Source organism: Penicillium chrysogenum (genome assembly GCF_028827035.1).
Source record: "Penicillium chrysogenum strain IBT 35668 chromosome Unknown utg000001l_segment0_segment0, whole genome shotgun sequence".
In the NCBI taxonomy this organism is placed as follows: Eukaryota; Fungi; Ascomycota; class Eurotiomycetes; order Eurotiales; family Aspergillaceae; genus Penicillium; species Penicillium chrysogenum.
This window is the reverse complement of record NW_026622749.1, coordinates 1217830-1232117: the sequence shown is the minus strand read 5'-3', so window position 1 is coordinate 1232117 and position 14288 is coordinate 1217830. Positions and strand designations below refer to the sequence as shown.

At 46.2% G+C, this 14288-nt stretch overlaps 4 protein-coding genes across 4 annotated transcripts; 3 read left to right on the top strand and 1 right to left on the bottom strand.

Annotated features, from left to right (window-relative positions):
- Window positions 1–97: 97 nt before the first annotated feature.
- Window positions 98–1078, bottom strand: N7489_000489 (uncharacterized protein; the record flags this gene model as incomplete). The annotated part of the gene is made up of 1 exon (XM_056706244.1): window positions 98–1078. The coding sequence occupies one exon, from the start codon at window positions 1076–1078 to the stop codon at window positions 98–100; it is 981 nt and encodes a 326-aa protein (XP_056570546.1).
- Window positions 1079–3278: 2200 nt separating this feature from the next.
- Window positions 3279–3731, top strand: N7489_000488 (uncharacterized protein; the record flags this gene model as incomplete). Its single annotated transcript, XM_056706243.1, has 2 exons — window positions 3279–3370; window positions 3419–3731. The coding sequence occupies 2 exons, from the start codon at window positions 3279–3281 to the stop codon at window positions 3729–3731; spliced, it is 405 nt and encodes a 134-aa protein (XP_056570545.1).
- Window positions 3732–7459: 3728 nt separating this feature from the next.
- Window positions 7460–10000, top strand: N7489_000487 (uncharacterized protein; the record flags this gene model as incomplete). Its single annotated transcript, XM_056706242.1, has 3 exons — window positions 7460–7486; window positions 7568–8414; window positions 8532–10000. The coding sequence occupies 3 exons, from the start codon at window positions 7460–7462 to the stop codon at window positions 9998–10000; spliced, it is 2343 nt and encodes a 780-aa protein (XP_056570544.1).
- A 2309-nt stretch (window positions 10001–12309) lies between these two features.
- N7489_000486 (uncharacterized protein) lies at window positions 12310–13349 on the top strand (the record flags this gene model as incomplete). Its single annotated transcript, XM_056706241.1, has 4 exons — window positions 12310–12321; window positions 12676–12831; window positions 12891–12974; window positions 13038–13349. The coding sequence occupies 4 exons, from the start codon at window positions 12310–12312 to the stop codon at window positions 13347–13349; spliced, it is 564 nt and encodes a 187-aa protein (XP_056570543.1).
- Window positions 13350–14288: the final 939 nt, after the last annotated feature.

Below are 14288 nucleotides of genomic sequence, written 5' to 3'. Positions count from 1 at the left end.
CGCTTTTCATGTTATAGATTGCTCGAGGCAAATTGAAATATAACTCGAACATTCTAGATATCTAGAACGAAAGCTTTGGTGTGATTTGATTTCTTATTTACAATTTATCTGTATCCTGTGCGTAGGGAACCCAATGCATAAAATTGAGGTAGTTCAAGTATGCAATTCCCGGATATATAGCAGGGATATATCGGGCACCTCTCCGGATCCAACACATTGCACACCTAGCTGCCCAGCCTGCTGGGAGTGGAACTGTCCCTATAGGCAACCAAAAAGACGAAAGGACAATGTGACGGTAAAGTATGTCAGGATCGTCGAAGAAAGAGCGGGCATGTGGGAGAAAGCGTCGCTTTGACCGGGAGTGACGTTGTAGTTGTTTAATTCCAAATGATGGAAGTAGTTCAATTTCACTACCAACGTACCACACTTCTGGCAGCGTCGAACTGCTCTCGCTGAAAGACCTATTCTGTTTGAATAGTCGCACCAGCTGGACTGCAGAATTGCAATCTGCATCTTGGTCCTCGGTGCTGTGGGCTAGGATGAGGACGTCACAGGCGGAAAGCTCGGCGGTAGCCTTTTCAAAGTGCTCATGGTCCCAATCAATGCCGAACTTCAAATCCTGAACCCTCTGCACCCCTTCTCGTTCAAGCTCCGCCACAATAGCTTGGCCAAAGGCTCCGCTTCCACCCGTGATCACGAAGCGTTTCCCTCGAAAGGAGTAGGCAGTGCCCAATACCCAGTCGAATAATTTGATAAATGAACCAATATAACGATCTGGGTAAACATGATGAAGGGCGTGGAACTCCGGGCCAGCAAATATCCAGTTAGGATCTTTCGGGGCAGTTTTGTACACTAGGTGATTCGAGTCGCGACCACTAGCGAGTATGACAAACACTGTTCTGAAGATTTGAATGCTAATTATAGACCAAAGGTGATTTTGGGTTATCCACACAAGGCCGGTGGGCGTCACTAAAGTAGCGAAGACATATCCTAGTGCGGTTCCAAGTATTTGAAGCCCTAACTCGAGCGGCAGCGCTTGAACCAGATTTTGCCAGAGATATTTATCGTCAAACTTCATATGCCGGGTAAAATAGAGATGGTGGAAACGGTGGATGCGTGCGAGACTTCGGAGAAGAGGATGCGACGATTTGTTGGTTCGGTGCAGCATATAATGGACCACGTCAAAGAATAAAGAGCCGGTGCAAAGGAGATAGAAAAAGATAATAGAGAAGGAAGAGCCCAATCACTCAAGGGGGATTGGAGGAATCCAGCTACCAATGCAGGGCTTTTATCAATGCTTGCCATGTTGACGGAATAGATCATCTCCATACTGAATCTCGGAAAAGCAACGGAGGAAAATATTGAGGCGCATCAAACAATTTGAACGGTGTCCGTCTCGTGCCTTTGAAACATGCAAAGAAAGATTTATTGCGCTCTGAGAGTACCGTGAGGCCGGTCTCTAATATAGGCGTTACCCTCTATAGTTAGTGGATTCATGCTATACACCCCCCCCCAATAATAAGGCAGCGATATAATAAGATATCAGCGCACGGCGCATAATCTAGCAATCTAACAAGACGCTGGGGGCTTAATTAGCTAGGTAACACCGTTCACTAATCCACCAGCTAGATGAAGTTATCCACATTCGAATGTCATGGATTGACTGATATCGGTTTCAGAAATCAGGCGGCAGTTTGCCATAGCGAGCTTTTATATTTCCGTCTTTATTTTTGTTTCTGGGCCTGGTTATGCAGCGTATATCTTGGTAAATACTAGCTTGCAATATTGAGAGCATTGTACGTAGGCAAAGGCGATACTAGGGCAGAAGGAATTGAACATTTGAATGTCTAATATACAGCGCTTATTATCACTAAGGCACAACAAAAGCCAAGGTTCCTGTTTATGGCCTAGTGAAGCTATACTTAGTATTCTTGCATGCTCTGGTCTGACATTTGTTGCGCCACAGCCCCACTGTAATGGACGTGTGAGAATACGAGTACGGAAAACATTTATTTACGAATACGGCAAACGTTTGGGTTTCTCGTTCAAGCATAAAGAGCAAAGAGAAAAAGGCTACAATGTTTTATATCTGCGACAGTTCCCAATTGGGTGCCCGGTGCGGAATCCTATCATACTACCTAGGTAGCCCTTAGCATTTCGACGAGTCATCCAAGTTCCAACAGCGGCGCGGAGGAAACAGCTGTAAGTGGATCCCAACATTAGGGCTCTATAATGAATGGCTTGCTTTGGTATCGGTTTGTGTCTCGAGTAGGCTAGTCATGGTCAGAAAATCTCATGGTTAATCGCTAGCTCGTCGGCCTCACTCGCCTTCTGGACCCCTCTTGGCGTTTCAAACAAACTGTGTGGCCATGTTCGAAAGCCTGAGAATTGGTTTTTCCTTCTCGAGTTTCAGCAAGGGTGGCGGCAGAATGACATGCTCGCAGGGTCGCAGGGTAAAGCTCGCAGGGTTTTTGGATCTGGTATTTTCCAGAATTTAAGACGTAGTTACCAGTATGTTACCGGTTTATTATAGTCATACTTCTTACCTAGTTTAGAGCTACGGCTAGTTATGTTCGTAGGGTGAAATATACGTAGGAGGGATATGATTCCTAGTAGTAATAGGTAAGTAGTTTCTAACTAACTACTGGTTAACTAACTAACGAACTACCTATTAGTTAGGGAACTCCAGATTGTAAAGTCACATGAATATTTCGTGATCCATTTGCTCACTACGCAACTTGTATTGGTTCCCATAAGGATAAACGACCGGTTCCCAGATCGACAGGATATACCGTGTGAATGATAGAGTCCAAACCCGTATGCCCCCAGTCCAGAACATGCTAAGCCATGTGAAAAAAGCCGAGGCTGAAATCTAGATCAGTGTCAAAATTCTAGACGGTTTATATATCCGATTCGGGCGTATTTTGTAACTAGGTAAATCACTAACGCGCCTCGTGATCTGATTCACTACGCGGGGCGAATAACTAGAGGCAGTTTTTCATCTTATCCTTCCGATATAACCTTGGAAATTCCAAGGTTTCTTACCTATTAGTCAGCTCTCGTCATACCCGTGGACCGTGATACTATTCAAAACCAGGGCGCCACTCTAGTGGGTTTCCCTTCCCCACCCCGGCGGTTTCCCACGGTTGAAATCCGAGAAATCGTCATAGACTTCAGATTAAAAACCCTTTTATATGTCTTATATCTTGATACAACGCCTTATTCCACAATAATTTTCTCAAATAGTATCTTAAACTAATCTCATATCGAAATTTATTATGGATTCTCCACTACCCCAGAAATACCTCCAGATCCAAATTCAAGATAATTTGAAGCATGATATCCGCATCGAAAACGCGGAACTTGAAAGGTACTCTTTTCTTCCAGTTTTGGAAACGTGTTTCTGAGACCTGTATAGTGGCAGTTTTTACAATGAGGATGACCCGAGCGATATCCTAAAGCCTGACTATATCGACGATATGGTTATTCGCCATAACGGTGGGATGCGGACTGTCTGCTCTATGGACAGCTCTCGAGGACATCTCGATCTTGTTGACGATATACGGGATGCGAAGATTTGCAGTCTAGCCTGGAGAGCCCCTACGCAGTTTAGAGAACCCAATGAGATCAAGAAACTCGACCAGGATGAGCGGTACGTGGTTGAGATTGGGAGCTGGAACGAGACTGTGACTACGGGACGGGTCCCTGTTACGATTAAGGAACACGATTAAGGAACATGATTGATCATAATTGGAGTTGGCCTCTTGTTTTCGTTTCTGGTTGTTGAGCTCTGTTGTCACCCCCAATTTGGAGTCGAAGTACCTTGTTGCGAGGCCAAAATAGCGGTCGAGCAGTGTGCATAGTCGTCTGATCTGAGTCGAGCTTCCAACCAAAATCTTGGCCGGTGACTTGCACGATGGAGACGAAAATGATTCCCACGTTAAACTTCTTTTAAAACATTACATTCAAGTCCTTCCAGTGGTTAACCTAACGAAGCTAGCAAATATCGATTGTAACGCTAATAACCTACAGCGGGCTCTCAACAACTGTCTTTGATCCCGTGAAGGAATGGTTCATGGAATCATAATACAGGGGAGATTCGTTATGGAGAAACAATGTATGAGATTCCCAAAGAAAGGGAGGGGCGGGGAGAAGAGAAAAGAGAGAGGAAGTGATACAGTGCATAAGTATTAGGTCATGCCAAGCCGTGAAGCTATATATCTGCCCAGGTGGTATTCATTCGGTTGCATCTTGCAGTTTCCCAACATTGAGACAAGTGAATACCTTACCAGGTATATCAACACCTAGAACGATAAAGTAAGCGTTGAACCGCCGTTGTTTGTATTATGGAGATTATATTCGCAAACTTTCCAATAGGTCTCCCCACCAACTCCTGCCCGCTCACTAAAGCAACTAACCTTCCTGATTCTTATGGCAGCTTGGAGCTGTGAAGCAAATGAGTGACTAAGGTATTGTTCTGGTCAAGGTATATACCGTCGTGAGTTGGACCCACAGACATGGTCTTATTCACCCCGGAATTGTGGTACTTAGTGAATAAAGGGAAAACTCAACCACCTAATTGATGCCACACCTAGAGAGCTTTCTGATGCTTGGGAGCCAGCCGTGTAAATTGAACTTGGTGCTTGATATGGATACGGGTTTCATGCACATATACCAAAATCGAATGAATTGAGTATGAAGAAAGCCTTGACTGGCAATAATCTAAATAGCAACTACGTCTAAAAGGAAATAAGAATAAGAGCAAATAGTAGAGAAAATGTAGCAGGGGTGTTTGTAAGTGGTCCACTCCGGATAGTTAGCTATGGTATACAAGTGCTCGTGATATAATTTTTGGATATTGCAAGAATCGGGATCGTTATGCAACGAGCACATTGAGGTAGTGCATTCTCTAGGTGTACTATACCACAATGACTCAACCACCGAAGAAGATTCAGATATTCTTCGGCGTTGAAGATGTGCAAGGTGACTCGTAAGTCGTCCGAGCCTCTCTCAAGTCCGACGACTTTCAAGCAACAATTTCTGTGAGCTCGTTAAGCATGCCGCGGCAGCCAAGGATTTATAGGCTGTTAGTGCAGAGAGCAACCAGCTCAGACTCGACATCGCCGGGATGCGAGCCTAACCCGAAGACTACAAAACCGATCTGTCTTAGAAAGAGGAAAGCTAGGCAGAGCAACGAGCCGCGTACGAGGGTGAGATCTCTGAACCACAGAAGCGTCGCGAAGAAGAGGGGGGAAAAGGGGAGGTCCTTCACCAGAATTTTGTGCTTCATACCCAGCTCGAAAATATCACCTACCAGATTTCGTCCTCGTAGCGGGACCGAATGAATGCCGGTCCCCTTATATAGAGGTATAGGGCCGCGGTTGCAGGCGCCGGGGGGGATTGCTCTACGCCGCCCGTCGTTAGGCGCGACCAGGGTCGGCAAGCGATCTCCTTAGTGCGAGTTTCGAGATCGTGAATCTTCGTGCTCTTCTCCTCTATAAGACGATCGGTCTCTTCACGGTATTGATCATGTGTCTTAGTGGCGGACTCCAGGCGTTCTTCATGTCTTCGGCCAGTTGCCCAGCGTGTTCTAGTTCACCCTTAGCCAATTATAGGTCCCGTTTTAGGTGGGAAACTTCAATTGAAAGTTCCTATTCGCGAGAAAGACGGCTTCCTTTAGCAGACTCCAGACCCTCGGTAGTGTCAAAACTGGGGTATGGCCTCCATTAGGCTATACTCAAAAACCGTGGTTTTTGTGTTGGTCGAGTGGAATAATGCCGTATTTTATTCCAACAGGTAGTTCTCTCGGTGGTACCTAGCTTCGTATCCACACATGCTCTAACGCAACGCCAATCGGGCGACCTTATGCTAAATATAAGAAGTTCAAGGAACGTAAGTCCCTCAAGCGCAAACAAGAGGCTGCAGCAACCCGCGAGGCCAAAATGCCCAGGGGAGATCCAATCGTTCGTCGAGTGGGAAAAAAAAAGAACCACCAAAGACTACATACGTCGGGATTTGTCGAGCCCTGTCAGAACCGCATAAGCTCTAACGCAACGTCAATCGGCCTGGCTTTGACTAGGATTCGCGCATCCTGGTTAACACTGCGGACTTAACACACAAAGTCGTGAAGACCCTGTGGCGGCGGGGTTAATATACTTCACGGGGAATGATTGGAACGTTATCCTATAATTTAAAATTGAAAGAGCCAATCGCAATAACGAGGACAAAACTGCCCCACAAATCAAATTCGGAAAACCAATCACAATAATGGCGAAAAAAGGTAAAAAAAGGTTATCCTATAATTTAAAATTGAAAGAGCCAATCGCAATAACGAGGACAAAACTGCCCCACAAATCAAATTCGGAAAACCAATCACAATAATGGCGAAAAAAGGTAAAAAAAGGTTATCCTATAATTTAAAATTGAAAGAGCCAATCGCAATAACGAGGACAAAACTGCCCCGCAAATCAAATTCGGAAAACCAATCACAACATGGCGGAAAACGGAAAAAAGATATGCAACCTGTGGGACTCGAACCCACGCCACTTTCGTGACCAGAATGCTCACTGTAATCAGTGAAAGAGGTAATTTCTCTTGAGTCTGGCGCCTATTGATTTTGTTAGTTTAGTTCAGTTGAATTAAGGTGAATTACTCATACCTTAACCGCTCGGCCAAAGTTGCGAATCAACGAAATATACCACGGTATATTGAATTACAAGTTATACTTTCAATATCCCGCAAAATTATATCACGAGTACTAGACTATATCATAAGTTCCTACAATGCCAGCCCTATTGCCATCCCTATCTGACCCATTCATTCTACATACCCGTGGACGAGTAATAATAGTTGAATATCTCGGTGTCTGAGGCATCACATGTCAGATAGAAACCCATATGGTGACTACAGATCAGGCAGCTTCGTAGAGCACCCCCGAAAGGAGCTAACATTGACGACTAGGCTAAACGTCAGCGTTATTAGCAGTCTTAGTATTTTAAGGGCAAGTGCAGCCACTACGGTATCGAAGGTCACCCTACAAAGGTATGCTTCTATCTGCTAGAAGAATTCGTTTTTGATGAATGGGAGCCAATCCCCGATGTCTGGTGCTATACTACAGCGCTAGTGGAGAGAGATAGAAAGGATAGAAAGAAGTGATAGATTTGAAATTGGTGATAAATTTGATACTAGAAATAGTGATTTTTTCTTTTTGTTATAGGGGGGCGAGGAGAGTGTTTGTCGGAGGATGTCTAGCCTAAGAGGGGGGTGTTAGAGCCTAGGTCGTGTGACCTGGTTGGCTGCCTATTTGTTCAGGCTAGTAATGCCTATATATTTGTCTCTATCTCTCTCTCTGTCTTCTTCCTCTCTCTCTCCTTCTCTTTCTCCCCAGTCATCTGTCAGGTGTCCACATTCCATTCACTCGGGCCTCCATTCCTACACGTTTTGATCGAGTCTGCGAAAAATGCAATACCAATATCTACGCAAGATTGTCAGCAGATCTTCGCTGCAATCCTGAAATTCTACCTGTGTCGGGGTTCGTCGAGACCTTACTGGCGCTGGTCGTGATAAGGTAGACCCGTTCGAGCCCTCCCTCCTCCCCACCGAGGACGCTAGTCACCAGAAGAGACCCCTGTCTCAGAGTGACCAGTTTGATACAACGAGATCTGTCGATGAAGTCTTAGCCAGAGATCGGAACCCAGTTTCGAATAAACGGGTGAAGCCATTGGCTGTCAACAAGAACGCCCAAAACCGACAGACCTCTCTATCTTTTGCCAAAACCAACAATGTTGACCTCAACAATGTCGAACAGACAGCCACACCACGTCAGACGTGGCGGCTAGAGACAATGGTTAGAGCCCCTCAAAAGGCAAACCAAATGGAAGAGGCAATGGTTAAAGCCCCTCAAAAGGCAAACCAAAAGAAACAATCCAAGGTCAAAGCCCGTGAAAAGGCAGACCACAAAGAACAATCCAATGCCAAAGCCTCTCAAAGGGCAGGCGAGAAGAAACAACCCGTCCTAGACGGTTTCCAGGGCTTCTTCACGAAAGCCCCAGTTCCTACCTCGAGTGGCCAAAGTGTGGAGACCCCGTTCCTCAAGAGCGACAAGGGCTCCAAAAGCTGCAACGATGGTTGGGAATCGGACTGGGAGTCCGATGTTGACAAGAGGGATGATACCTCCCTTATGGTCGACAATGATGACGAACTCATCAGCGATAACAAAGTCATCCGTAAGCCCGATGCCCATGTGGCTATCGGTGATAAAGAAGTCGTTCCTGGACCCGAAGGAGAGGACTGCTCTGTTGGTGATTCTCCCGATCAAACCAATATTCAGTCAGCCGCAACAGAGACACCGGGCCTCAACGGTAAACTCTTTAAGACGATCCGAGAGATCCTCTTATTCCTTCAGAAATGGGCTGGTGAGACTAGCTTTATAGAGCTACAAGATAGGCCTGTAACTCTTGGGTTCTAGACCTTGCTTAGTCGCGTCAATGTCGACTTTCTTGCGGGTCTCTTTGCCTCTGCAATCTCCATAGAGGTGCAAGCTCTCTTCGAGAAAGAAACCTTTTCGGTAGACGATCTCCGTCACCTTCCAAAGGCAGGCTTCGAGAAACGGCCTGGCATTTACCTCGGCTTTGTTGTCGAAGCTGAGCATGATGATAGTACGATTACACTTGCCCTATATGTAGCGTCGAGTATCTGTATCAGGGTTCGTGTCCATGGTCATCAACAACCATACACATGGGAAAGGCATAAAGGCTCTCACCTTTATCGGAGACTGAAAAAGGGCGCTAAAGTAGAGTTCCGTGTGCTTGCAGCGTTCAATTCTTCTATTGAACGAGGCTATCTGAACCTACTAGAAGCAATCTTTATGTTCCTATTTGGAACCCTTCGGAGACCGACATACGAGTCCGACTTTGTCAAGCAAAGCACGTGGAAGCTTTACGGGACACTCCAAGGCGCGACTCAGTATCGTCCACACTTTGAAGGCCTAATTGTTGGCTTAAATGCGGCTTGGTCGTTGACCCAAGGCTTTGTCAATAAGGGCTGTAAGCTCAGGTCTCAATGCGGCAACCCGCAATGCGATGCTATTACAGTTCCTATAAATGAGCCAAAAGAACCATATCCCTTAGCGGACGGGGAGTTCGTTTCCCGAGCTCCTCGTATGTTGCTAGATCCCGGGGACCCACTTGGATCTTATCTTTGTTCCAGTTGCTACTTCTACCGGAGAGATTATGGCAAGCTGCCAGACGAAACATTTGCCAAGCTCCACCGTGCTAAAAGATACTACCAACGGTGGATCGAAAATGAGCGGGAGCACAAGCGCGACATCTTCTGCAAAGGCTGCAACAAAGTCGAAGCCCCTGGCGCTTCCAGGCATACTAGGTTCGTGATGAGTCACTCAGATCCTAGTCAATTTTATTGCAAGCAGTGTTGGAAATCGAGCCGCTACGAGTCCAAATATAAAGCTCAGGAGGCTGTTTGTCGAAACCCTTACTGTGGTGCCCGTCCAGGGAACAGAACTCTCACGGGACGAACTGTTCCCCGCCTTGTGAAAGGTCTTTGTCTTCCATGCGGGATTTACATGAAAGACAACGCCAAGAAGGCCAAGGAGTCCAACAATGCGGACAAGGCCGACGACGTAAACAAGGCTGCTGATGACTCTTTCAATAAAAAAGTCAGTTCGCGGACCAAGCTTCAAATCCAGTTCGACATCCTTAGTGGTAGAGCCGTGCACCACTGCAGCCGATGCAAAACTGAGGTCAAACAATACTGGACTGCAAAACCAGAGCTCTTGTTACGTGGGACGGTTACAGCGCGCGGTCTTCTTCTGTGCGGCACATGCTCATTTTGTTCCGAGGGACAACTCTCTCAACTTACGCCCGTTTTCTCTGACCTTCGGCCTGAAAGCGTTATCTTGCAGGATTGGTGGGCGATCTATGATCCAGTTCTCGCCGAAAAAAAGCAAGAACTATGTGCTAAGGCCCAAGAGAAGAAGGATTAAACGAATTGGGCATTTTGAAAGGTCATGGCTCTCAACAGAGCCGACCCCAATAGCAACGAGCTTGGACCTCTTCGCGGTGCTGTTGACTAGTAGCCTTTCGGTGAAGCTAACACAAGCTCATAACCCCTTTTCTCCCTCTACATCCGGTAATGAAAATGCGATTACATGCGTTGAAAACCCATGTTGTTAGGTATATATATGTTCTCATTCTGTCCTTTATTACTCTCTCGATTCTTCCTTCCTACACTACTGTTTTTTCACCTTCATTGTTCCCTCTAGCTATCTTGAGGCATTTGTACCACTTCCATCAGCTCTTTGATTTATTCTTGTTCATGTGTTGAAGGCCCTTTCCCCTGGATACACCGTTCACCTATTGGCGAACAGCTCCGGGTCCATTCTGTGCTTGTTGATAATGAAGTTGCGACGGAACGATAGGAGATGATTGGTGGGTTGAGTGAGGCTGGATAGGTGCTCTGGGGTTGGTGAACTAGGACATCGACCCAACAGGAGCACCGGCGTTCAGTGGCCCGGTTTGATAAGGACCAGGGATGTGAGAAGGAGTATGTGGATGTTGCCCCTGCTGTTGGTATTGAGGAAGATATCTGTTGGATGCCTGAGGCATCACCATGTGATAGAACCTCCATGTATGATAGCTCTCTCTCCTTTCCTTCTCTCTTCCTCCTCTCCTCGTGCAAGATCGTCAATCCAGACACAGTGTTTTCTCCATTCATTCCATTTCCATCCAGATTGCACCTCCATCAGTTTTTGTGCCCGCATATTTCTTACTGACGTAATCTGGGTTCACAATGCGTCACTCGTCCTTTTTTAGTTTGTCTCTAACGCTCCGGGCGGGCACTTTTCGTCCCAGGGGCAATGTCCGGATTTTGCCCCCCTGTTCTTCCTCGGCTGCGAACTACAGGACCGTTCAAGGGTAAGGGAACTTGGAATAAATGTGCGCTTAAAATCCGAACCAACGACCAGTATCTCAGGCACCGAATTGCGTACCGGGCTCATAACTGTTGGAATAAAATACGGCATTATTCCACTCGCCCAACACAAAAACCACGGTTAATGTGTATAGCCTAATGGAGGCCATACCCCAGTTTGACAAATGAGGCTCCGCTAGCGAGTGGATAGCACGGCTGCCCTAGTGGTGCCTCTTGTGCTCTAGTGCCCTTCGGGACTAGCCTCATCTGCCAAGACAGACTTTGTGAAGTTCAGCCAATCAACGGCGTGACTACCAGAGGGGTTATGGGGAATTTAGTAGAGAGTTTCGATCGAGCCAATGTCGCTTCGATTGCCGCGATATCGAATTGGAGGTCCGGTATGCCCGCCGAACTTTTCGAGCTTCATCGGTCCAACGTTATTGGTTTTGACTCTGTTGCATACATGGGATGTCTTTTGGCAGACTGAGGCTTTCTAGTTTGCTATTTGATCTAGCATAGCCAGAGAGAGAGAAAGGGAAGAAAGGAAGAGATGATATTTCTGACGGAAGAATTCGCTGAGCTCGAAGCGGAGAATATTCGACTTAGGGCCGAAGGAAGCGATGCTAAGGCCTTGGCTGTATTGAAGAGAGAACTTTCCGAGTAGGTCAATCATATTCGGGAATTGGAGTCAGCAAACCGTGACCAAATAACGGAGCTATATTACCTTCGAAAAGTCTCGAAGAACGTTAAAGTTATTAAAGAATAGAAGCGATTAATAGAGAATTAGCTCTAATTAATAAAGGGCGTTAAAGATAATCGGGGATTAGAGTTAGTAAACTATAACTAAATAATAGAGCTACGTTACCTTCGAAAAGTCTCGAAGAACGTTAAAGTTATTAAAGAATAGAAGCGATTAATAGAGAATTAGCTCTAATTAATAAAGGGCGTTAAAGATAATCGGGGATTAGAGTTAGTAAACTATAACTAAATAACGGAGCTATATTACCTTCGAAAAGTCTCGAAGAACGTTAAAGTTATTAAAGAATAGAAGCGATTAATAGAGAATTAGCTCTAATTAATAAAGGGCGTTAAAGATAATCGGGAATTAGAGTTAGTAAACCGTGACTAAATAACGGAGCTACGTTACCTTCGAAAAGTCTCGAAGAACGTTAAAGTCGTTAAAGAACAGAAGCGATCAGTGGAGAATCAGCTCTAATTGATGAAGGGCGTTGAAGATGAACTGAACATAAAGTCAGTTTGTTGAATATATAGATAAAGAAGGTCTGTATAGCATGTATTGAGATCAAAAATAGTATCATAAATAACTAGTCAACATTCCTACAATATCGAACTGAATAGGAAAAGACAGTATACCACCAAAAGATGAGGGCTATGGTATTTTGCCATTTATACCCAACTCCGCCTATGGCGGGAAGCACCTTCCTATATAGAAATGGCACCTTCACGTCCAAGTCCTCAGTATATTCTTCTTACTTGTAACTCATCTACTATGGAAATGTCATAGCCTGAGCTGGCATTTTTGCGTGAATTTGCTGGAGCTTGGGTCATGTGACCTGGCTGGCTGCCTGTTTGTTCAGGCTAGTCATGTCTATATATTTGTCTCCTCTCTCTGTCTTCCTCTCTTTCCTTCTTCCTCCCCCAGTCATCTGTCAGTTTGCGCAAGCTGCGCCGGGGGATCGCCCCCCCATTGGGACCTGGAGAAATCGGTCCGAATAATGCCCGCAACAGGGCCATGAAGAAACGGCGCCGCGAGGCGCAAGCTGCGCAAGCTGCGCCGGGGGGATCGCCCCCCCATTGGGACCCGGGGAGATTGGGCCCAACAATGCCCGCAATCGGGCACTAAAGAAACGGCGCCGCCAGGCGCAAGCCGCCCGTGAACAAGCCGTGAGCTATACCATATACCTGAGCAAGATAGAATCTGGCACTAACAAAAAAAAAAAAAGGCTGTCGTTGAGGCCCGCCGCCGCGAACTCGAGAACGAGTTCGCGGTCGATATGGTGCGCGCCCGGGCCAATGCAAGACTCGCTGTAAGATACTATCCCCTACTATACCTTGATGGTACACTAGGATAGTCGTTAACATAATAATAGGAAGAGTTTGGCCCCGAGGCGGCTAGGGGAGGGGGTGCCCTGGCCCACGGCGGTAATTTCCGTGGTGGTGCTTTCCGCGGTGGTGCTTTCCGTGGCCGTGGGGCCGGTCGCGGCGCTTTCCACGGGGCCGAAGCTGACCCTGGCCAACGCGAGGCCCCCGCCGCCGGGGACCCCCTCCCGGATGCCGATGAAGACGAGCCCATGCTCGTAGATGAGGCTCGGGCCGTGCCCAACGAGGGCGCGGCACAGAACGATGCCTGCGCCCGTCGCGGCCCTGTGCCGCAGTACGAGCAGGAGCACCGCCGGGCATGAAGAAGTTAGTATGGCTGGTCCACTTCCCTTTCATCACACCATTAAGGCACTAATACTGATATACCAGATAGAAAAATCGATGACGAGACGACGTTCTGTTTTTGTTTGTTTTTGTTTTGTTTTGTTTTGTTTTTTTTTTTATGTTTCTTTTTTTTTTTATACCTTTTATCCTTATATTGTATCATTACTTCTGTACCATTTTCCTCTTGTATATTTTCTTTTAATCATTGTTCTCGACCATATTATTGTTCTATACATATTGTCATTGTCATTGTCTTTGTCTTTTTTTTTTTTTTTTTTGTTGCAGTTCGACAACTTTCACGAGTGCAAGAAATGAACTTGAACCCGCGCCCGTTAAGGGCCGCTTATTTCCTTACCTAGGTAGCAATGTATATGTAGTTATATATTATGTAAAGATGTGGACAGCAATGTGTTTCGTACGTGCATGATGTTCTGGATTTTTTCGCAAGAGCAATGGCACCGATTTTGTCGGCGTGAATGGTGACAGGCATATTTAGCAAGCCATGTTCATCCATGGATGCGTACGAAGCTCTGTAAGGAGAAAGATAAGCCACTTCACTTATTGTATAGCGAGAGCTTGTGCAATATACTCGGATTCCGTAGATGACAGTGCAACACAGGCTTGTTTTTTGGAGGCCTAGGAGATAAGACATCTAGCAAAGTGAAAGACGAAGAAGCCAGATGTGGAACTTCCACTTGTCGAGTGCGGACCAACATGATCTACATCGGAAAAAACCAGGGATAGACAATCATAAAGTAGTGTCACGAGCTGATTGGAGATCAAGATCACGAACAGGTTGATCAGGATCACGGTGATACCAGATACTAAGATCAACCGTACATATTAGATAGCAAAATAGGCGCTTGATGGCCTGCTTATGCTACGGACCCCGGTTACTAGCATAATTTGCAAGCTGG